Source organism: Dipodomys spectabilis, unplaced genomic scaffold (assembly GCF_019054845.1).
Source record: "Dipodomys spectabilis isolate Male_0828 unplaced genomic scaffold, ASM1905484v1 ptg000073l, whole genome shotgun sequence".
Lineage (NCBI taxonomy): Eukaryota > Metazoa > Chordata > Mammalia > Rodentia > Heteromyidae > Dipodomys > Dipodomys spectabilis.
The window spans coordinates 4,428,093-4,452,159 of record NW_024870750.1 but is presented as its reverse complement, the minus strand read 5'-3'; the positions used below and the strand labels follow the sequence as shown (position 1 = coordinate 4,452,159).

General features: G+C 44.2%; 2 protein-coding genes across 2 annotated transcripts; both read left to right on the top strand.

Moving 5' to 3' along the window:
• Positions 1 to 353: 353 nt before the first annotated feature.
• Positions 354 to 11,635, top strand: L3hypdh (trans-L-3-hydroxyproline dehydratase). The gene is made up of 5 exons (XM_042682610.1): positions 354 to 920; positions 4,755 to 4,924; positions 5,815 to 5,937; positions 6,028 to 6,165; positions 10,392 to 11,635. Exons 1-5 carry the CDS (start codon positions 413 to 415, stop codon positions 10,515 to 10,517), a joined length of 1,065 nt encoding a protein of 354 aa, XP_042538544.1. The 5' UTR covers positions 354 to 412; the 3' UTR covers positions 10,518 to 11,635.
• Positions 11,636 to 13,703: 2,068 nt separating this feature from the next.
• On the top strand, positions 13,704 to 15,369 carry Gpr135 (G protein-coupled receptor 135). Its single transcript, XM_042682616.1, has one exon. It carries the CDS (start codon positions 13,704 to 13,706, stop codon positions 15,279 to 15,281), a length of 1,578 nt encoding a protein of 525 aa, XP_042538550.1. The 3' UTR covers positions 15,282 to 15,369.
• The last annotated feature ends 8,698 nt before the right edge of the window (positions 15,370 to 24,067 follow it).

Below are 24,067 nucleotides of genomic sequence, written 5' to 3'. Positions count from 1 at the left end.
CACCCCTGCTAGTTGTCTCGCCTTGAGGGTCCGCCCCCGCTCGTCCCCACGGCTTTGAGGCCCCGCCCCCGCTCGTCCTCACGTCTCGGAGGCCCCGCCCCCGCTCGTCTTCACGGCTTTGAGGCCCTGCCCCTGCTAGATGTCTGGGCTTGAGGCCCCGCCCTCCGCTCATCCTCTCGGCTTGGAGGCCCCGCCCCCGCTAGTTGTCTAGGCTTGGAGGTCCCGCCCCCTCCGTCGTTGCGGCTTGGAAGCCCCGCCCTCCTCGTCATCACGGCTTGGAGGCCCCGCCCCCGCTCATCACGGCTTGCAGGTCCCGCCTCCGAGCTGCCAAGCTCTCACCCGCCTCCAGTGGGTTTCGGTGCTGATCCGGGCCTTGGAGCGAGCGCCATCACAGAGTCACTGTCCGCCGAGAATGGAGAGCGTGCTGGCAGTGCCCCGGCTTCCCCCACACGACCCGGGGACGCCCGCGCTGTCAGTGGTGGACATGCACACGGGCGGCGAGCCCCTGCGCGTGGTGCTGGCCGGGTGTCCGGAGGTGGTCGGGCCCACGCTGCTGGCCAAGCGGCGCTACATGCGGCAGCACCTCGACTTCGTGAGGCGCAGGCTGATGTTGGAGCCCCGGGGCCACCGGGACATGTACGGGGCGGTCCTGGTGCGCAGCGAGCTGCCCGACGCGCACCTGGGCGTCTTATTCCTGCACAACGAGGGCTACAGCTCCATGTGCGGCCACGCGGTGCTGGCTCTGGGCCGCTTGGCTCTGGACTTCGGGCTGCTGCCCGCGCCCCCCGCCGGAGCGCGTGAGGCCCGCGTCAACATCCACTGTCCCTGCGGGCTGGTGACCGCCTTCGTGGCGTGCGAGGATGGCCGCAGCTGCGGCCCAGTGCGCTTCCACAGCGTCCCGGCCTTCGTGTTGGCCTCAGGTAACCCGAGGACCCTACCAGACCCCAGGGCAGGGGGGCGCCACCCAGGACTCTGCAAGCCTAGCTAACCTCGGTGCTGGTGCCAGTTCCACCCTTCTAACCCAACTCGCATGCGCTTACTAACGATTGACAGGGTAATTTCGAATCACTGCAAGCTTGTGTGAGCCGCTTACCTCTGCAGATTGGGTGCCTGCAATTCGATGATCTTGCACTTCTATCCAACCGCTTGAGGAAAGCCTTGGACGATTAAGAATTGAGCGTGCCCCTTACTCAGCGCCTCATGCTGCCCTGTCAGGCATTCCTGGTGATGACACAGTGACATAAAGCAAGGTACACTACTAAGGTAAAGTTAAGCACCAAGGACAGCCAGCGTACCAAGTTTCCAAGCAGACTCAGAATATGCTTGGTAAACTCCAAACAAGTTTCTAAACATGCCTTTTCCTTTTCCTCTCCACTGGATGTGGTGACTTCAGATTCGTCTGGCTTGGATTCCAGATGGCATTTGTCAGTCTTAGATTAACCAACCCAGGTAGCTTGAATACATTGATGAAGAATACTGGTGAGGGAGTTAATGCTTTCTCCTTTAGGAGAGAATGGTGTCGCATCCAGATTGGCACTTGAATGAATTTGTGTTAAAGATTGCATCTGGGAAACCTCAATAGTTTGCCTAGCAGGTAGCTTCCCCTGAGGCAGCCCCAGTAGGTGATGGAGGCACTAGATTTTGTTGGAATTGATCATGGGTTGTTTCGTAGCCCTGCGTGGGTAAGGGCAAGGACAGCCAGTACCCTGGAGGAACATAGTTCCTGAGAGCATTTCTGTGTGATAGCACACACAGTATGTGATGGGCACGGTCACTCTGAGTATTAAGAAAGTGCACTGCTGTATTCTCTACTTTTAAAAAAATGTTGTGCCTAGACAATGCTATTCTGGTTTACTGCTCTGCCCACTCCCATCCTGGTGACCCTGGCAATTAAGTTTCTAGATCAGAGTATGAAAATTGAGAATGATAGCAGGATCCACCTTGAGGGTGCAGTTCTCCACCCAACCTGCTAACGTGCAAACTCCTTTGTTGCATTCATCCAGTCTAAGTGTCTAGAGCTGCAGGTAGGCAATGGATATTTGTTGAGGAATGAAAGTTGGAAAACGTGCTGACTGGCAAATGTAGATATCTGGTCCTCTTGACAACACTATTACTGTTGAATATGAAACTAATATTAATTAATATGAAACTAATGTTAGCCTTTGGTTATGCTAGGCACACTCCATACATCACATGGATTCTCAAAACAACTCTTCTAGGGAAATAGAAGTTCCATTTTACATTGAAGCCACATTACATGTCAGAATCAGAATCTGAACCCAGGCTTATCAGAATGCCTGTCTCTCTTATCCTTCAGATTTTTTTTTAGCTTAAGGAGATATATGTCAATTTTCTGGAAACTAAGTACTACAACTTATTCATGCATATGGTATATTCAAAAACTAGCATTTTTTTTTTGTTTGGTTGGTCGTGAGGCTTGAACTCCGGGCTTGGGCTCTGTCCCTGCACTCTTCAGCTCAAGGCAAGAGCTCTACCCCTTGAGCCACAGTGCCACTTCTGGTTTTCTAGTGGTTTATTGGAGATAAGAGTCTCACGGACTTTCCTGCCCAGGCTGGCTTTGAACTGTGATCCTCAGATCTCAGCCTCCTGAGTAGCTAGGATTACAGGTGTGAGCCACTGGCACCTGGCAAAACTAGTATTTCTTGTTCAACTAACTCCAAGAAAATAAAGAACTTTTATTCATTCTTGTGCTTTTTATATGTTCCAGCATAGTCATCATATAAAAGTTGCTCAATGAATCTCATGTGAAGTAAGTCAAGTTAAAATCCAGCAGTAAGCTTATACTAGAATAAAAGGGAAAGCCTTAGAATTTGGATTGAGTTCTATGAACATACAGGTTTCATACTTCAATGGAAAGAGTTTGGGCTTTGGATTACCTCATCCTGAGTTTATCCACTTGTTTGGTGGATAACTGAAAATAATTAACTACTTCTGAGGGCTGTAGTCATTAATGAGCCTGTATATTTAATACACCTAACAAATAGGCTGTAGTCACATCTGATAAAAAGTATCTTAATTTTCAATGTAAGTAATTTTGTGTGGGCTGAAATAACTTAAAGGGCATCTGTTCCATTCTGAAGAGAGGGAAACAGAAACGCACGGAGGTGCAATATCCAAAATTCAAGCCCACCCCAAGAAAGTGTCCAACATTTTAGAAAGAGTAGGTTAGGGAAATGATTGTTGGCTCAGTGATTCCTTCAGTAGAGCCAGCTGCCCTACTCCTCTGGCCAGGATTGGCAGCCAATTCTCTGTTTAAATAGCACTGAGTCAGAGGAGACAAATGGACAGGGCCACAACCTGTCGCCTATTTCCTCTGATGATGCCTATAGCTACCATTTGGAATTAGTTCCCATGCTCCAGCAGTCCTGTGCTTCCCTTCATTCAACCTGCTTTTCATTTTGCGTAGCATCAAGGCAGACACCGTTGATTCAGTGTTGTAAGGTCTCATGCATGTGTGACTGCTTTGATTGTAAACCTGGTCTACTTTGACACAAAGTAGAAGAAGCTTCTGTAACCCATCTCATTGCTATTGTTTTATGACACAGTGTGAAAACGCATACACCAAAACGACTTTCTCAAATGAGGCCTCATTCTGCCCTGCTGGGTGACTTAGTTCATCTTTTCTGTGTCTGTCCCCTTATACGAGCAAATGTTTCTGAAATGTGTCTGTGCTTTGGAGAGAAAGGCCCTTTAGCCTCATCTTGTTCTCTGGCCAGGCTACTTCAAGTGGCCCTACCCTCTCTCCCTTTTTCCCCCCTCCTGGCTAGCTGGCTCTGCACAGCATTTCACCCTCCTGTGGTGCTGTGTGTGCCCCCAGGACCTTTGGCCTCCTCACTTCAGAGTCCAAAGGGAATGTGATGACTGGTAGAAACTGGTAGAACTATTTATTCCTTCAGTATGCTCCTTTACTAACAAAATGTGTTTCCCTTGAGAACTTAGGTTTCCTTATTAACTTAAGAAAGCCCTGCTTCTTCTCTTGCCATCTGCTTCACCTCCCCTGCCCCTGAAGTAGTGACCACTTGACCACCTTGAAATGGGAAAGAGGAAGAGAAGAAAACATTAGAAGGGGTAAAACCAGATGTAATGTCCCCAAATATTACCCAACCCTCTTGCTTTGGAAACATGGATAAAGGATTTCAAACAACCCACCTTTGGGTGAAACTTCAGGTATGTTGACAACTTAAGAGTGCTTAAAACTCTGAACAAAATGATATACTGTGCAGATCAGCTATTCCACAATGGCTGTATTTGCCTGGAGGAAAGTTTAAGATGAAAACATGTAAACTAAATATTTGCGAATAATTTATATAGAAAAATCTTTTCTTAAAGTTTGACACGATAGCTGAAGATAACCAATTTGTGTATAGGATTAACATCCTCAGTGTTTAAAACTAGCTTTAGTACATTTTCCTCCCTGTGTTCACAGATGTCCAAGGTTTTCCCTCTCTTAGCCTCTATGATGTTCCCTACAAAATTAACCCATGGTAGAGGAACATACGGCATTCAGATGTCTTATACTTTACGCAAATACTATCCAGTTAAAATAGAAAGAGGTGTCTAGCTATCATTTGCCTGTTTACTCAATTTGAAATAGACTTCTGCCTATGTCTTTTTTTATGATAAGAAAGGCTTAATGACTCCTACTTTTGTTTCTAGAAACAGATATATTAAAATGCTGTGATTTTTTTTGTTCAAATACTAAAACCCAAATTTGTTTTCAAACACCTTTTCAGATCTCACGGTAGATGTTCCTGGACATGGAAAGTTGGTAGTAGACATTGCATATGGTGGAGCGTTTTATGCATTTGTCAGCGCAGAAAAGTTAGGACTTGATGTGTGTTCTGCAAAGACAAGGGACCTTGTGGATGCAGCTAGCGCGGTGACAGGTGCAGTGAAGTCTCAGGTCAGTCCCATCTCTGCTCACATGACAAGTACCTTATTATGTGCTGTGGAGAAAGAGAAAGGATCATATCTAGGAAGCCAACTAAATACCTCCACATTTAGGTTTCCAGTACTAGGAATAGGGTACTGATTAAAGTCAGGCTCTAGAGGAAGTGGGAATGTCCAGCCTGCAAAATTGTTTGGTATATACATATATCCGCAGTTCATGACTGTATATATTGATAAATCTGTCTGGCCTCATATGATGTTGTAAATACCCAAATGTCCTTTGGAAGAAAAAAATTGATGTTCCTAGACTATTATCTTTGTCTTAAATGTTTTAAATGCCAGGTAAGTGAAAGTGGAAGGTGCTAAATGTAAGACTATACGAAAATGAGGGTAATCTTGATTATACTATCAGACATTGCAGAAATCCACGAAAAGTTAAACAACTGGACCTCCCAAGAAGACCTGGAAGCCTTACATCTTTGGGCCTGAGTGTGCTTTACCATTGAGGGGTATGGCCCCTCTGCCAGGGCCTGCTTCTGTGTGTGTTTGTCTGCTGCTTTTCATGGAACCCAATGACTTCATTCTCTACTGTCATCTTTTTTCCATCCTGCTGCTTTTTTTTTTCCCTAATAATTTCTGAATCTTGTTAACTTTTGCTTACAGTCCTTGCTTCTATTGCTGGCTTTTACTTCACCTCTATTTGTTACTTTCCTAAGAATTGTAACTTCCAATAAAGCTACTGTCACCTATAGTGACATAATATCTAGTACTCAGTGTCTTATCCCCAAAAGAATTTCAAATACAGTGCAGATTGAAAAGCTATGTCTAAGAGTACCTGACTACATGAGTTATAGAGATGCATTTGAATCATACTGATTTTGTGTGTGATGACTTTGTTTGCAGTTTAAAATTAGCCATCCTGAGAGTGAAGACCTGGCTTTTCTGTATGGAACTATATTAACAGATGGGAAAGATGCTTACAGTGAGGACCCCACCACCAACATCTGTGTGTTTGCAGATGAACAGGTATTAACACTGCAGTTGTTAGGGACACACACTAGGTACCATGGAACACAACCACACTGAACATTCCTATCTTTGCTGTTTCTGAAACAGGTTGACAGAAGCCCTACCGGCTCAGGAGTGACAGCTCGAATTGCTTTACAGTACCATAAAGGGCTTCTGGGACTGAACCAGACCAGAGGCTTCAAGAGCAGTGCAACTGGCTCTGTGTTCACAGGAAAGGCTGTTAGGGTGAGTGTCACCTTTGCTTATTTGCAAATGAGACTGAACAGTTAATGTTGGATAAATTTCTTCACTCAATTCTTGGATGAGAGTTTTTTGCTTGTTTTTTAACAATAGTAGGGTTGGAAGTAAGGGCCTTCCACTTGTGAGGGAAGCACTGTACCACTTGAGCCATCCCTCTAGACCTTCTTGCTTTTGTTTTTGTCACAGTTACTTGTACTTTTTGCTTGAGCCACTCTGGCTCATATATCTGGGATCACATGCATGTACTACTATGTCCTGTTTCTTAGCTGACATGGGATTTTACTTTTTTCTGCTGGACTGGGTTCAAATCAAAATCCTCCTAATCTTCACCTCCTAGGTAGCTGGAATTATAATCAGAAAAACTCTGTGTGTGTGTGTGTGTGTGTGTGTGTGTGTGTGTGTGTGTGTGTGTGTGTGTGTGTGTGTGTGTGTGTGTGTGTGTGTGTGTGTGTGTTATTGTGGTTTGAACTCTGGTTAATGGCATTTGTCAAAGTCACATACTCTACCACTGGAGCCATACTCTGCACATGTTTGCTTTTCAGAAAAAGTCTTGCATGTTTTGCTGGTGCCAGTCTGGACTGTGATTCTACTTATACCTCCCACATAGCCAGGACTGTTTAGCACACACCACCACACCCAGTTTTGTTTTTTTTTCATTGATGAGATCCTTCTGCCCTTTTTCCTGGGCCTGCCTCAAACCACAGTCCTCCTGATCTCTCTCTCTCTCTCTCTGCAGTTGCTGAACGGTTAACCACCATAACAACCTTAGAAGAAAAATGTGTGTGTGTGTGTGTGTGTGTGTGTGTGTGTGTGAGACAGAGAGAGAGGGAGAGGGAGAGAGAGAGAGAGAATGTTCTGGGGTTTGAACTCAGGGCCTGAGTTTTTTTTGCTCAAGGCTAGTGCTCTACCACTTGAACCACAGCTCCACTTTCAGCTTTTTGGAGGTTCACTGGAGATGAGTCTCATATATATCACTGGGCGCCAGTGGCTCATGGCTGTAATCCTAGCTACTTATGAGGCTGAGATCTGAGGATCACGGTTCAAAGCCAGCCTGGGCAGGAAAGTCTGCGAGACTCTTTATCTCCAATAAACCACTAGAAAACCAGAAGTGGCATTGTGGCTCAAGTGGTGGAGTGCTCACCTTGAGCTGAAGAGTGCAGGGACAGCACCCAAGCCCAGAGTTTAAGCCCCACAACCAAAAAAAAAAGAGTCTCATATACTTTGCTGCCCAGGCTGGCTTCGAAACATGATCCTCAGATCTCGGCCCCCTGAGTAACTACGATTACAAGTGTGATCTACTAATCACCAGGCTAGGTAGAAAAAAAATTTAGAGCAGTCCTGTAAAAACTATTTGAATTTGACAATGTTTCTGGGGATCCCAAGTCAAAACTATGTTCACAATAATGTTACGAGGTGTTTGCTCTTCGCTCTCATTCTCTCAAGAGTGTTCAGTGGAGTTCTCCAGAGCCTACATGATGGGCAACATCCCAGCCAATAGAAGGCAGAAGTAGCTTGGAAAACCTAGCTATCTTCTGTTAGGAAAGAGGTTTGCATATGTGTAAAACAATGCCACTTTTGTCATTACTTTTTTGGAAATACTTCTTTTCACAAAAATTTAGTTTTTACATATTAACATGTAGAAGCTTTTAAGATGAAGCAATGAATAAACATCTTTATTCCTAGTACAGTAAATATTGGTAGATACAACTATATAAATAAAAACTCTTTGGAGGTCCCCAAATCCAAAGGTGGACCTGAGACCAGAAGATTTAAGAACCACATAAACAAGAATATGGTACTTTTTGTCTTATGTTTTATTCTGTAGTAATATTTCATTTTATATAATAAGATGTAAAGGTGACAGGCGCCGGTGGCTCACGCCTATAATCCTAGCTACTCAGGAGGCTGAGATGTGAGGATCACAGTTCAAAGCCAGCCCAGGAAGGAAATTCTGTGAGACTCTTATCTCCAATAAGCAAAAAAAAAAAAAGATGTAAAGGTGTAAAAGGTTGAAGAAAATTAGAACTTTTGTAATGAAATAAAGCTTTACATATACCAACACAGCTAATTATTTTATCTGTTTATAGTAGATAAATGAAATCTACAGAATGAATAATCTACATTGAACAAATAAATCACATTAAGAGCCCTTTAACATAGGAGTCTATCCAAATGTAGCTTGTTTTTAGAAAGTATATTGGACTTCCTTTTCTTTCTTTTCACTTTCTTTTCCTTTCCTTTTCTGTTTTTAATGCCTATCCCAAGGCTAGAACTCCCCTCATGCTCTCGCTTAGCTTTTTGTTATGGCTGGTGCTTTACCACTTGAGCCATGCCCCTATGTAGCATTTTCCTGGTTAGTTTAAGATTGAGTCTCATGGACTTTTCTGCTCTGGACAGCTTACAACCACAATCCTCTAAAATAGCTAAGATTGCAGGAGTGTGTCACTAGTGCTCAGCTTGAATTTTCTTTACATTAGATCTTTCTGTATCACAAAGCAATCATGAAATTTTCTAAACCGTCTATGTTGTAAACAGGAATTTAGAACACTATGTCCTCAGAATCTGAAATTTAAGATAAAGATAAGCCAGGTATTGATGGTACTTGCCTAGGAGGTACTTGCACTCAAGAGGCTGAGGTAGAAATATCACAAGTTTGACTGCAGTCTGAGCTACATCGTTTCAGGTCAGCCTGAATACATAGTGAGACTCTGTCTCAAACCAACCAACAAAATAGTAAGAATGTATGTATTTGTTAGGTAATTTACCATGTCAATTTCTAAACCAAGAACTTTATACAAACATCTCATTTAAACATTACTAGAATACCAAATTAGTACTGTTCTCATCCTCTTTCAGAGATGATAAATGAAGAACATTAGAAAGGTTGGGTAATTTACCAGAATCTACTCAGTGAGCAGCAAAGCAAGACTATGAATGTGTTTCCCTCACCAGACCTTTTCCTTTTAAGAACTGCTTTTATATTGTCACCAGACAAAACAAAAGCGGGCTGGGAAGGTGGCTCAGTGGTAGAGTGCTTGCCTTGCATGCATGAGACCCTGGGTTCGATTCCTCAGCACCACATAAGCAAAAAGAAAAATCCGGAAGTGGTGCTGTGGCTGAAGTGGTAGAGCGCTAGCCTTGAGCTGAAGAGCTGAGGGACAGCGCCCAGGCCCAGAGTTCAGGACCCACGACTGGACCCAAAAACAACAACAACAAAAAAAAAACCAAAGTTCCTGAGGCTTGATATTATAACAGCTTTATAAAAAGATAGTAAAATTACTCTACCCTAATTTAATATTTGACATTTTATCCTTATATGCAGTCATTCTTAAAAATTACAAAATAAAACATCCTGCAGGTAAAATGTCCAAGCATGGTATTAATCATGCTTACCAACATCTTCACGTGCACACACACCTGCTGTCTGTATGGGCTTTTCCAGGCTCTGACCATGTCTTTTCAGTCTCTTTCCCTGTCCTAGTTTCTGTTCCTGGCCTTCCAACTACATGTCTCCAGCCTTTCATCTTTAGATTCCTTCTCGTCTCATCTACAGTTGGATGTCACTGGGCATTTTCATCATTTTCTAGGCTTATTCTTATCTACTGCCTACGCACATACCTTCATCATTACAGTGCCTATCCTGCACCAATTTCTGAGTCTACATGTTTTCTATAGTCATCTCTAAATTCTGTCCACAAAGCATCACAAACTCTAACCCATGAAAAAAATCCTCCCTTCCTCTCTCCCAACCTCCCTTCTTCCTTCCCTTCCTCCTTCATCTTGATTAATGCCATCGCTAGTATCACTTCCAAGCTAGAAACTATGGTCATGCGTACCTGATTCCTAATTCCTTACTTTCCACACTGTCATGGGTCAACAGGCCAGTTAGTTCCACCTCCTAATTCTTTATATTAGTCCTCCTCCATCATTACCAAAAACTACCTAGTGACTCTGGATTCAATCAGTGAGTCAAGGCTACCTCTTAAGTTTCTGGGCTTCTAGTCTCTGTCTTCTCTAATTTGTCCCCCCATTTTCCAACCTAATTTAGCTCAAACTCACTTGACCATGTCACTGTCCTTTAAAATCTCTCATTGCCCATGGGACTAATCCTTGGGCTTTCCTTAGCATAAGAATCAAGGGTACAACTTTAGACCAGGTAAAATGTGGATGCAACATTTTGAGAGTGTGCTCATTCCATGTTGCTTTCTCAGGAAGCAAAGTGTGGTGACTTTAAAGCTGTGGTAGTGGAAGTGTCGGGACGAGCCCATTACACCGGGGCTGCGAGCATGACCGTGGAGGAGGACGACCCACTGAAGGACGGCTTTCTTCTCAAGTGACCTCTTCCATGATTGTGTGGGCTTTCCTTCTAAAGGTCGTTATCTATAAGTAACATTCTCTCTTAATGGTGTAAAAACCAATGTCTGATATGCATGTAAGCTAATTTCCGCTCTGTCTAAATTCCACACTGTGGCTAAATCAAAAGTCATTATAACTCCAATCTTCCAATGTATTTGGTATGTTTAGTATACAAACTGCTAAAAATTCAGGAACTTTTCCTAGTTATTAACCTACCAGATAAAATGAAAACCTATATTACTTTAAAAACATGACTCTATGGTTATGACTACAGTATGTTATCTTAAAGGCTCTTTGAATAATACCTGTAATTATAGGACTTACAACGATGAAATCCACAAGCTTATCATTCTGATGTCTAACTTGGAGCAAAAATGTTCTCAGTAAGCTGCATGGAAGCCAGATGGAGTACTGGAAGGTTCTCAATACTTGGCATACCTAGGCTTGGAAGGATGGGCCGGGGTGTTGACATCTTTGAACAGACATACTGTATTTTAGCGGTTTGTAGGCTGGCCTCTGAGTTACAAAGCCCAGCTTCTATATTCATTGGTACCTGCGTGCTATAAACAGATACAAAGACCAAATGCTAATCAAATTTTTGCTATCACTTTAAGGCTTTAAAAAAAAATCATGAACCCAGGGCCTCATTCCCCTTAAACACACAGTCTCTCATGAATGTGCCTCTAGTTTCTTTAAAGCTTTTATAAAAAGGCTTGCATACTATATTATTGAAAAACAATAAGACAGTAGAAATCAATCCATGAGCCCAGTGCTGGTGACTTATTTTGGTATCTCCAAAAATCACCAGCAAAAAGCAAGGAAGGAGGCATGGCTCAAGTAGTAGAGGGCCAGCCTAGCAAGCTTTAGGCCCTAAATTCAAATTCTAGTACTTCCAAAAAAACAAAAAAACTAATCAGTGAATCATTACCAAGAAGTGAATCTCATACTCTATCACCATATACTAAGTACATTTAAAACATAAAATGTTCACTAGTGCCTTCTTACTAATTGATACTTCCACATAAACATGTAAAAAATAGTATTTGATCATTGTTAATTATAAGTAAAAACATTAAAATATTCTCTTTTATCACATGAATTCAGTAGACTCTTTTGTTAGATAAGCTACAATATACAAAATAACAGTATGCAAAATAATCCTTAACTGGATATATATACATGTATCTATACGTCATATGTGTATGTCATTTTTTTCAAGGGCCTAGACCTCAAGTCCATATTATCTGACAATATATGAAAATAATGACTGTCTCACATATATATATATGTATATATATATATATATATATATATATGGAGAGAGAGAGAAAGTGTTTGCTAGTCCTGGGGCTTGAACTCAGGGCCTAGGCACAGTCCCTGAGGGTTTTATTTTCCAAGGCTAGTGCTTTACCACTTGAGCCCCAGCTCCATTTTTTGCTTTTTGGTTGTTACTTGGAGGTAGGAGTCTCTGAGATTTTCCTACCCAGACAGGCTTCAAACTATGATCCTCAGACCTCAGCCTCTTGAGTAGCTAGAATTACAGGCATAAGCCACTGGCATCTGGCTTGATCATATACATTTTTAACAGCACATATCACCATGTTATACATTTATGTTCGCCTAATACTGTAAGCCTCTTGGGATCAGGATTCATTATTTCATTTCCTAAAACTAAACATAATGTTAGACGCTTATATTTGATAAATAAATGACCCTATAGTTATTCTATTTTTTTGTCTTCAATGACTTTTATCTGGGGATGATTTTTCCCTGAAGGGGAATTTGGCAATTTCTGAGACATTTTTAGTTGCCACAATTGAAAGAGGTGCTCCTGAGTTGGGTAGAAGAGGACAGCTCCTGCACAATTATCTGTTCCCAAAAGTCAACAGTGTTGAGACTGAGAAAGCTGGTCTTACTTGACACCACCATAAAGGTACTTCCCTTTGTAAGGTATTTCACTTCACTGAAGCAAGCATTCAAAGGACTAATCGAAAACAGAAGTGGGCCAGAAGTGTGCTAGTCATTCTTTAAAATAGTGTTTCTCACACTTGTGTGTCAGCATCTACTGGAGGGCTTCCCACAACATGCACCAAAAAGCTGGGTACCTCCCCCAGAAGGTCACATTCAGTCAATCTGGGTCGGGCCTGAGAATTTGCATTTCTGGAAGTTCCTAGTCATGCTGATGCTGCTGGCCCACTGTCCATTTTCCCTAGGCAGCCACATCTGTCCTGCTCCTGTGTCTCCATGCTGGGTATCTGGTGCTGTGCCTGTGATGGTTGCCTGGCTGGCAGCACCTTAGACTCAACACATGCCACGATCCTGAGATCAGATGGAAGACTGCAGCAGGGCAGGCAAGGAACCAACGTCCTCAAAACCCCTGTTTCAGAATAGACTTAGAGGCCCTCTCCCAGGAATGCCGGGAGTCAGCCAGAGAGGCCATATTTTCACAGGGTCTCTCAAATTGTGGTTCTCGGACCAGCATTTATCATCACCACCTATGCACATTCTTGGACCGTATCCCTGATCTACATCATCTGAAATGGAGACTGAGGCCCTCGGTGCTTTGCTTTAGCACAAGCTGGACAAGAGACTAGTTATAATCTCAAGTTTAGGATCTCACAGTGTGAATTTTCACTTCAGGGTCTAGATTCCTTTCCTACCAGCATACGCCAAAATCACCCATGGGAAGTAAGCAAAGCCTCCTCTCTGAGGCCATCCTCTAGGCCATGGGTGCCCAACAGGAAAGTAAGACCGCACCATTGTGCCTGCGCATTTGTGTGCTGGTGGTGTCATTCTTTCCAGCTGGACTTAAGAAGGTGGACTTGGCGGCTGGCACTCCGATGCCCAGATCCCTGGCCAAGAAACTTTGGGGCGGGCGGTGGGAGCAGGTGTGTGTGGGGAGGGGTGTCATGGGCTGGCTTTTCTGGGGTACAGGGCTGGCGTCCCGCCCCGCGTTCCCTGCGTAAACACGCGGTTCCCTCGGCAACGCCTGGAATCCACGTCAAAGGATCGGCCGGGTCCCGCGCGACCTCCACCCCTCTGGGGGCCCCGGCGGAGCCCGACTCCCCGCCGCGGGCGCCCCACCCTGAGCCAGGTCCCTGGCCCAGCCGTCGCCTCCCGTCCCGAGTGCGGGATGAACAGACCCGCGGCCGCCGCCGCGGGGCCCCATGGAGGAGCAGCCGGCTCGCCCACCAGTGAGCATGGCCTTGGCCTGGCCGCGCAGCCCGCACCCCGGCGCCGGCTCTCCCGGCGGGGCCTCCTCCGCGGCCTCGCTGGCCGCGCTCTCCTTCAGCACCGTGGCGAGCGCGGCGGCCGCGGCGCTGGGGAACCAGAGCGACGGGAGCGGGGGTGGCGGCGCTGCGGCCGGGGGCGGCGGCGGCCTGGGCGGGCCGGGGGCGGCGGCGGCGGGGGGCGCCGGGGGCCCGCGGGCGGCGGCGGCGGCCGAGGCCGGGGAGGCGAGGCCGGCGGCGCCGGGCCCCGAGGCTGCGCCGCCGCTGTCGCACGGGGCGGCGGTGGCGGCGCAGGCGCTCGTCCTGCTGCTCATCTTCCTGCTGTCTAGCCTGGGCAACTGCGCGGTGATGGGCGTGATCGTGAAGCACCGGCAGCTCCGCACCGTCACCAACGCCTTCATCTTGTCCCTGTCCCTGTCGGATCTGCTCACGGCCTTGCTCTGCCTGCCCGCCGCCTTCCTGGACCTCTTCACGCCCCCGGGGGGCTCGGCGCCCTCGGCGGCCAGCGCGGCCTCCTCCGCCGCCGCCGCCGCCTCCAGCGCCGCCGCCCCCGACTCCGCGGGGCCCTGGCGCGGCTTCTGCGCCGCCAGCCGCTTCTTCAGCTCGTGCTTCGGCATCGTGTCCACCTTCAGCGTGGCCCTCATCTCGCTCGACCGCTACTGCGCCATCGTGCGGCCGCCCCGGGACAAGATCGGCCGCCGCCGCGCGCTGCAGCTGCTCGCCGGAGCCTGGCTGGCGGCGCTGGGCTTCTCCCTGCCCTGGGAGCTGCTCGGCGCTGCCCGGGACCCGCCCGCCGCGCAGAGCTTCCACGGCTGCCTCTACCGGACCTCCCCGGACCCCGCGCAGCTGGGTGCGGCCTACAGCGTGGGCTTGGTGGTGGCCTGCTACCTGCTGCCCTTCCTGCTCATGTGTTTCTGCCACTACCACATCTGCAAGACGGTGCGCCTGTCGGACGTGCGCGTGCGGCCCGTGACCACCTACGCGCGCGTCCTGCGCTTCTTCAGCGAGGTGCGCACCGCCACCACCGTGCTCATCATGATCGTCTTTGTCATCTGCTGCTGGGGTCCTTACTGCTTCCTGGTGCTGCTGGCTGCCACCCGACAGGCCCAGGCCACGCAGGCGCCCTCCATCCTCAACGTCGTGGCTGTCTGGCTGACCTGGGCGAATGGGGCCATCAACCCTGTCATCTACGCCGTCCGCAACCCCAACATCTCCATGCTCCTAGGGCGCAACCGCGAAGAGGGATACCGGACTAGGAATATGGATGCTTTCCTGCCCAGCCAGGGCTCAGATCTGCAGACCCGAAGCCGCAACCGCCTTCGAAACCGCTATGCCAAAAGGCTGGGGGCTTGTAGTTGGATATCCTCTTCCGACCCCAACAGCGGGGCGGGAGGGGACGTGGCCTTGTGGGCCCGCAAAAACCCAGTTGTGCTTTTCTGCCGAGAGGGACCGCCGGAGCCCGTGACGGCATTGACCAAACAGCCTAAGTTCGAAGCCAGGGACACTAGCCTCTGAGAAAAGGGTTAAATCGCACGGTTCGTGAAGCCAAATTCCCATCCCCTTCATTCAATGATAAACCGTGCATTTCAGAAAGCCAAATTGTTTATAGATAAAGAGACCACGGGGGGGAGGTTACCACTCTTCCCCAGACAACATAAAAGTCATGGCATCCTCTTCCTCAAAAGTGCCCAAAGGAAAGCAAATTGCAAAACTTAAAACATAAGCCACACAAGTAGGCATGGTGAACTGTGCCAAGAAAAGAAAGACTAAACAAAATTCACAGTTACTGAAATGCTCATATCATAGCAATCACTGTGCAACAAACAAAAATCATTGAAAGCAACCCGTACTTGCTCAAATACCTAGAGTTTGTGGAAAGAATGGAGACCCTCGGAGCTGCTTGAAAGGCCCTCCAAATCACCAGCATTCAAAACAAACAAACAACCAAACTTGAGTCTAGAATCCCAACCCCTACCACATGCGTTCGGTGCCGTAGGTTTGGGAGCAAAATATTCTTATTGTCTCTTAGAGTGGTGCACCTCTCCCCAGCCCTGGTCATCTTGATGGGAAGTTTTAAATTCAGATCCTATTATAAATGATTTTAGGGTTTTTAAAGGTGATGTGTTGCTAGATAAAATTCAATCATCCGAAGGAAAAGTAGAAGTATGAAGGCAAAGAGATGGGGCTTTTGGAAAGCATTACACATAAAAATGTCACTGCCACCCCATACCACTTTCAGGTGGCCGGCTTTGGCTTAGCGGCTTTAATCTTACTCAGACTGCCCAGTTCTTTTCAATAGCTTTTAAGATACCACTCAAAAATGCTTTCACAATTTAAGTAATACCTTTCAGATCTTTTTCTCTTTCTCCTTTCCTCTCTTTTCTTTCCCTTCCCTCCCCTTCCCTTCCCTTCCCTTTCCCTTTCCTTCCCTTCCCTTCCTGCCTGCCTGCCTGCCTGTCTCTGTCTGTCTGTCTGTCTGTCTCTCTCTCTCTCTCTCTCTCTTTTCCTTCTTGTGTGTACCTGTGCCAATCCTGGGGCTTGAACTCAGGGCCTTGGCACTGTCACTTAATCCTTTAATTTTTATGCAAGGCTGGACCTCTATCACATGAGCAAGTTTCATCTCTGGCCTTTTGCTAGTTAATTTTTTGAGATAAGAGTATCTCCAACTATCCTGCCTGGGCTGGTCTCAAACAGTGATCCTCAGAAGGCAGCCTCCTCAGTCACTAGGATGACAAGGCTGAGCTACTGATGGCTGGCTGGCACCTTCAGAATATAAGCCTTTGTGAAGTAAATTTGACTTTTTATGCAGGCAACTGTAATTTGAAGCTAAATTAATATGGTGAATAATATGTATATAATTCACATATATATACATATATGTGTTTATACCCATATATACATATGAATTCTGTAAAGTTACAAGATTGGCTTTCTAACTTGGCTTTCAACTAACTGACTGTGATCCCAAAGCAGCATTCTAGAAACAGTCTGGAGAAGTGAACACATTCTTGGAATAATCATAGTGCTTTCTAAGATGATTGTACTTTCTTATATTTGAAAGATTGGGTATTTTTATAAGCAGATTCCTTTTGCTTTTATAGATGTGAATTGTCTAAAATATTAACACTCATTATTAGGAAGTAAAAATAGGCTTAGGATTATAGAATAGGATGTTAAAAACAGTCATCAGGTTGGAGAGGTGCCTCAAATAAACTGAAAACACCTTCAGAAACATGCAAAAACACAGGTTTTCTTTTACAATAGTTCAAAAGCACAATTCTGAAATTGTGTGTATAAAATTTCTCACTTTGACTGACACTGTATACAGAATCATTTGCTGAGAACATTCAGTTGTTCTGTTTTCTCCCTCTTTTCCTTCCTGCCATGCTGCTAGTCTTCTTTTAGGTCAATAATACTTCACAGCCTTAAATGTATAAGCGTTTTACATAAGAAAAGACATCAGCTCTCCCATGACAATCTCAATGTGAAATAACATTTTTCTTGTAAGGTATTTAAAAATGTTTATCAGTATTTATGACTTTGTGTTACAGGTGGGGTTGTATCATTATTTTGTAATCAAAGATGGAAATACATGGTTCCTGTCTTGAGCAAAGAAATGCTTATTCTGTTCTTCGAGTATCATCATGATCAGAAGTTGACAAATTATCTGTATATATTTTATTACACTCACTGTTGTAAAACATAGATGAAATCATTTTTCCTTTCTAGTACTTACTGTGATAAAATATACAGGCTAAATGCAGCTGGGTTCACATTTGACAGAAGAAGAAGAAGAAGAGGAGGAGGAGGAGGATGAGGAGGAGGAGGAGGAGGAATAGGTTTTAGCATTGTGAGAAAATAGGAGGCACTTTTTGGGTTTAGGTAGAAATGAAAAATCTTTCAAAGGTGAAATGTGTCAGAGAATAGGAACCAGCTGTTCTCAACAGAGGTCAGAAAGCAGGCAAGAGAACTTGGAGGAAGGAGGTAAGCAGAGTTCAAAGCAGGTAATCACTTAAGAACTGAAGGTAGGTGTTGAAAAACAACCTATCTGGTGTGTAAAGGAGAAAAGTTGAGGGGAGAGGGACAAAGTGATGGCATTCATGACTTTAAGGAAGAAGAGGCATCCCCTTGCGCACACTGGAAGAAAGTGCTGGGTGGAGGATGGGCTGTGAAAGGCCTTGGCTCTAAGGCTACCACCAAAGATAGAAATGACAGTCCCTACCTTCAGAAGGCTTCACAGCCTGAGGATGTTGTATTTGGAAAGGAATATCCATAAGCAAGCCTGTGGGGAAAGCAGTGGCACTTTCAGTAGAAGATAGTAAAGAAAGATGAGTTTTGGAAGTAAAAGAGGTGCAGATAATATCAATAGTCAAACAGGTCCCATGTAACTACTTAGAAATTAATGTCTCAAAAGATGAAAATCTCTAGCAATCTAAGATAGGCCTTTCCTCCTGTTCACCACAAATGTGCAATTATATAATTTAGAGGAAAAAGAAGAGAGTGAAACTATGTAATATGGCAAGGAATTAAATATTATAGGATATGCAAAAGCCAGGATGTAAGCCTCATTCTGCTTCCTGTTGTGAGGATCTCATTTGAATTGCAACAGTAACAACAAAGTAATACTCAGTAGTGGATTCTCAGGAGTTCATTTAATCTTCAGAGAAACTTTAGTGAGATATTTCTCCCTCCATTTTACAGATGAGAAAACTGAGGTGCAAAGATGCTAAGTCCACACAGCCAGAAAGTGTTAGATGCACGATTTATTTCTGAAACACTGTGAGCAGCAGATCTCCTATACCCACTGCACTGACTACATCTCTCCTTTGTAAATTACAATGGAAACCTCAAAAGGAGCCAGAGAAGATAAAGATAGCCATGAAAGGGACAGGAGACTAGATCACATAAAATTTAAAAGAAGTAGTTTGTTTCACTGGAAGAACAGCTATCTAAGATGTATGTTTTTTAAAAAAATACATGAAGAGGTAGGTACTGAGCAGTTATTTTGTGAAATCATCTCAACCTTTGACCTTGATGATCTATGTTTTCCACTCATATTCCCAATCAGGAGAGCACAGTTGGAGAAAAATTAGGGTGTCACATCAAACGGCAACTTCTGCTCAGAATCTGTAAACCTTTGTCACCATAGTTTCCCACTTTTATGACCCTTCAGACACCCTCCATTTAAATTTTGAACTACCTCTATCATACAAAAAGATGCCAAAATAGGACATCAAATAAGCATATATGTGTATATAAAAATGCATATAAATGATACATATTCACATGTTAGCCACTAAGCCTAGTAGCCTGGATTTATACCAGTTTTTAGAGCTGTCCTTCCTGTTAAAGTAAGAAGCCAGGTTCCCTGTCTAGCCTGAGGAATTGCATTATCTCAGTTATCTACCTCCCCTGGTATCCTTAGCTTTCCTGTTGAACCAAATCCCTCTGAAGAATGCTTAGCATAACCTTGCCCCCATCTCTTACCCTTCTCTCTCCCTCAGCTCTCTCAGCCGAAGTCATTATGAATTACCTATACTTTTACGGCTGCATCAAAGTCATAACTCATAGTTCTAGAGACATAAGAAATTATTGTTCTAGAATTCATTTTTTTCTAGTCCCTTATTCTTCCAGTTGGAAATATTTAAGATCATGGCATCTGTGTGCAGGTGCTGCTTTCGTGCCAGGGCCTTGGTAAGCATTAGTTCGCAGTGGTCATGCATCCACACGGGCTCTGTCAAGAAATCTGTCAACCTGACCCTGGCCTTCCATGCATAGTGCAGAGCGTAATTACCCCCTACTTTAGCCCAAGAGGACTCAGCTCTACTGACTGCTCGTGGCTCCTCCCTGGACACAGATCATTGTCCCAACTCAGTACCATGGAGAACTATGGTCATGCCCCTCAGGCTAGCTCAGGCTGCTTGTCAAAACTACTTTGTGTTATTTGGTTTCTTTTTTTTAATATTTCTGAATCCGAAAATGAAAATGATATCTAAAATACACATGAGGGATTTCCCTTTCTGGAACAGCAGTGACAAACTGTAGACCTAAGTCCTAGTGAAAACATGTCATTGTGGAACATTATTTTTTAAACAACCAGTAGAAATCTCTTCACATTGACATAAGGGGATATAAAAAATGAAGTAGATTCAAGGGAATCTACTGAAACTCAGGAGAATACTAAATCTGACCTCCTCCAGAGTAACCATAGTGGAAATCCTACTCCAAGTGGGTAGGGCCAAAAGCATAGGATTTCTTCCTCCCTATGTCAAGAACTATCTTAATATCCCAAGAAGAGAGGCTCAGGGGAACTTGGCTCTCCAGCTACATGTAGCACAAATTCCATTCCAGCTGAAAATAGCCAATAAGCTCTCTTCATCTGCCTAGCCTCCAATCACAGGGCAAGATGTCTTGCTTCAATGATGCTGTGGCTGGCTTGTCCTCAACCCAGCTCATTGGTAGGACTAGGGCTTTATACTAGGACAGGTAAGCTGAACAGATCAGAAACTAGTGCCTCCATTCAGTGGCTTATTTCTAAAGCAAGCTGTCACTCCAAGATAAGCAGGCCACCATCCCAGCCCCTACCTTCCAAGTTGTAACTCTGAGTGTTTATCCAGGAGTGGAGGTAGACCTAAAAACAGAGTATTAAAGCTTAATCTCTAGGCTTTTCTAGTGTCTTTCTAAAATGTCCAGTTTGCAACCAGAGCAACAAATGTATTAGAACCTAACAAAGGCAAATAAACCATACCCAGAAAAAAGAAATCCAGGCAACAGAAACTGTCTGTGAGGGGGCTGGGAAGGTGGCTCAGTGGTAGAGTGCTTGCCTCACATGCATGAGGCCCTGGGTTCGATTCTTCAGCACCAAATAAACAGAAAAAGCAGGAAGTGGCACTGTGGCTGAAGTGGTAGAGCGCTAGCCTTGAGCTGAAGAGCTGAAGGACAGCGCCCAGGCCCAGAGTTTAAAAAAAAAAAGTGAAGACATGGCAGCTGAAAATCTTACAAATTTGATTTTCAAAAGAATTTATCTTCACATTCAAGAAGTGGAAGTCAAGTATGGTGGTGCAAACCTGTAATCCCAATACTCTATCTGAACAAAACAAAACGAAATAAAATATATAAGAACAAAAGTACCTGGGCAAAGCTCAAGTAGTAGAGCATTTGTGTGGTATGTAAGTTCACACACACACACACACACACACACACACACACACACACACACACACAGAAACTCAATGAACTGCAAGAAAGATAAACACATAAAGATCAACAAAGGCACACCACACTAAAAACGCTGTATTTTGGGGGGAAATCTTAAAAGCAGAAAAGAAACTCAATAAGAGAAATGGCTGATTGCTCATCAGAAGCAATGGAAGCCTGAAGGTAGTAGAATCACATATTCAATATGCTGAAAGAAAAATCTGTGGCGAATCCTATATTCAAGATCAGCCAAAGATAGCCAGTGTCTTTTAACAGATATACATTGAAAGGCTCTTGTTTTCATCCATCACAATTACCATATTCTTGCCTCATTTTTATTTTTGTTAATACAAATCTATTTGCATAATATTTTCCCTTTTGCATACAAAAGATAGGAAACTATAAACCTATACACATTGATTTTTTTCATTTACTAACATTTGCTGACATCTTTTCTATATATAATTGTTGAAAACTCCATTTTTTAAACTATAGATATATAGCATACCAGGTGTTTTAAAGTCCTGATTTTTACTTCCAAGGTACAATCTTTCTGTTGTTTTAAATGCACATCTAAGGTTCCACTCTCGCTGTACTATAAATCCAGCATCATTCTACCATGTATTTTTACATATTTCTGCTCATCTCTCATTCCTACAGTAGCCCCTCTCTCCCAGGTCTCCCAGAGATTCTTTCCTGTGCATGTGTAGCCCATAAATCCCTCCCACAGATTTATGATAACCCCCTTGGAGACTTTTGTTTCCATCCATCGCATAAATCCTTTATTTCTGATTCCAGTCCACAAATTCTAGTCACTGTGATCTATGAGTATTAGCCACTGCAGCTGCCTTCAATGCTGTTCTCTGCCCCCTCCGCTTGGGAAGACCATTACCTAGGGCTAAGTTCTGAAAAATACATTAAGCCTCTACTGTAGGACTGAGTTCTTTCCCTGGGACCCAAAAAGTCCTGGAAATATTCAGTTAAGTTATAAGCAAGTTTGATTATCTATCTATCTATCTACCTACCTATCTACCTACCTATCTACCTACCTATCTATCTATCTATCTATCTATCTATCTATCTATCTATCTATCTATCTATCTATCTATCTAATCGGTCGTGGGCCTGGGCGCTGTCCCTGAACTCTTCAGCTCAAGGTGAGCACTCTACCAATTGAGCCACAGCACCACTTCCTGATTTTTATATTTGTATGTGTATTGTAATAGTTCTCACTTGGGTATTTTTTTTCATTCAATATTCTGTTTCACACTTATACAAGTGAAGGAATAGATGGCAGTTTTACTGTACCATTTCTCCATACTCCTGACCCCCTTCTCAGCTGAGACTCCCTCTATCATTGGTTAAGAAAGCAAAAACTCCAGATTCTAATATTTGTTAGCGTGTTCATTGGCAAATTGGAACTGGCTTGCATGAGAGGCTAGCACCTATCTTCCAATGTGCTGCGGTTTGCTGAGTAACCTTTCTTCTTTTAACTGGAAGAATGCCCTTTGGTTAAAAGTAAAGAACTAGCTCCATTAGATTAAGAAAAAACATACATCTTCCCAATGTTACGTGTTCAGAAATCCCATTACAGGAGGCAGTTTTAATGGGAGAGCAATGGCAAGTCACTTTGTTTTGTTCCCTAAAGGACATAACAATCAAGTTGAATAAAAATTTTAAAAAATCCATACTGTTTTATCTTTTGCTACAAAGATGATCCACCGCGTGAGAAACATCACATGGTGATGTCACAAAGCTCCCAGTGGTCATTGAGCTCCTGCTCATTTCTGGATGCCAGAAAAGAATATATTTTTAAATACTTTTTTTATTGTAAAAATACTGTACAGAGGGGTTACAGTTACATGAGCAAGGTAATGAGTACATTTTTTATCAAGCATTGTTACTTCCTCCTTTGTTTTTCCCTTCCCCTCCTTCCCCTCCCACTTCCACAACTACATTCCCCCCTCCCTTCTTCCCCCCCCCCCCCACCTAAATTGTAAAGTTCGTTTTTCCACATAGTGTCTTGTACATCTCACTGTTACAATGGGTCAACCTGTATCCCTATTTAAGCATTTTGTTTTTTCCCTTCCCTTCCCCAAACTAGAGAACGGTATATACAAGATGCAGGGCACCGACATCAAATACAGTGAAAACAGGGGTTATACCATGGGGGAGGAACATACAAAGAAACAAAAAAATCACATGGTACTTACAAATATGTTAGGAACCAGAAAGAAAAAACCACTATGTCCCTATCTTGGGGTTCATTTCGCTTAACATCATCTTATCAGGTCATATGTACATAGCTTTTGACCTTTTCTGCTCGTCCTAGATATATACTAGTTATTGTAAATAAGGGAAACCATCAGATCTATGTTTCTTTGGGCCGGGCTTACTTCACTTACTATAATTTTTTCCAAGTCTTTCCATTTCTTAACAAATGGGGCAATGTCATTCTCTCTGCTGGAGGCATAGAATTCCATTGTCTATATATACCACATTTTCTTGATCCATTCATCTACTGAGGGGCATCTGGGTTGGTTCTACATGTTAGCTATGGTAAATAATGTTGCAGTAAACATAGTTGTGCTGGTAGCTTTAGTATGGTCTTGTTTGTGATCATTTGGGTAAATGCCCAAAAGTGGGATTGCTGGGTCATAGGGGAGCTCTATGTGGAGTTTTCTGAGGAACCTCCATACTGCTTTCCAAAGTGGTTGAACAAGTTTATACTCCCACCAACAATGCAGTAAGGTTCCCTTCTGTCCACATCCCCTCCAGCATCTGTTGTTATTAAATTTCTTGATTATAGCCATTCTAACTGGAATGATTACTCAAGCTGATTCAAAACTTTGGCAAAGTAGCAAGGTACAAAATTAACCCTCAAAGTTCAATGGCTTGGGCTGGGAGGTGGCTCAGTGGTAGAGCACTTGCCTTGCATGCTTGAGGATGTGGGTTTGATTCCTCAGCACCACATAAGCAGAAAGAAAAAAAAATCTGGAAGTGGCGCTGTGGCTCAAGTGGTAGAGTGCTAGCCTTGAACTGAAGAGCTCAAAGACAGCGCCCAGGCCCAGAGTTCAGGCCCTACCACCGGACCCAAAAATAAA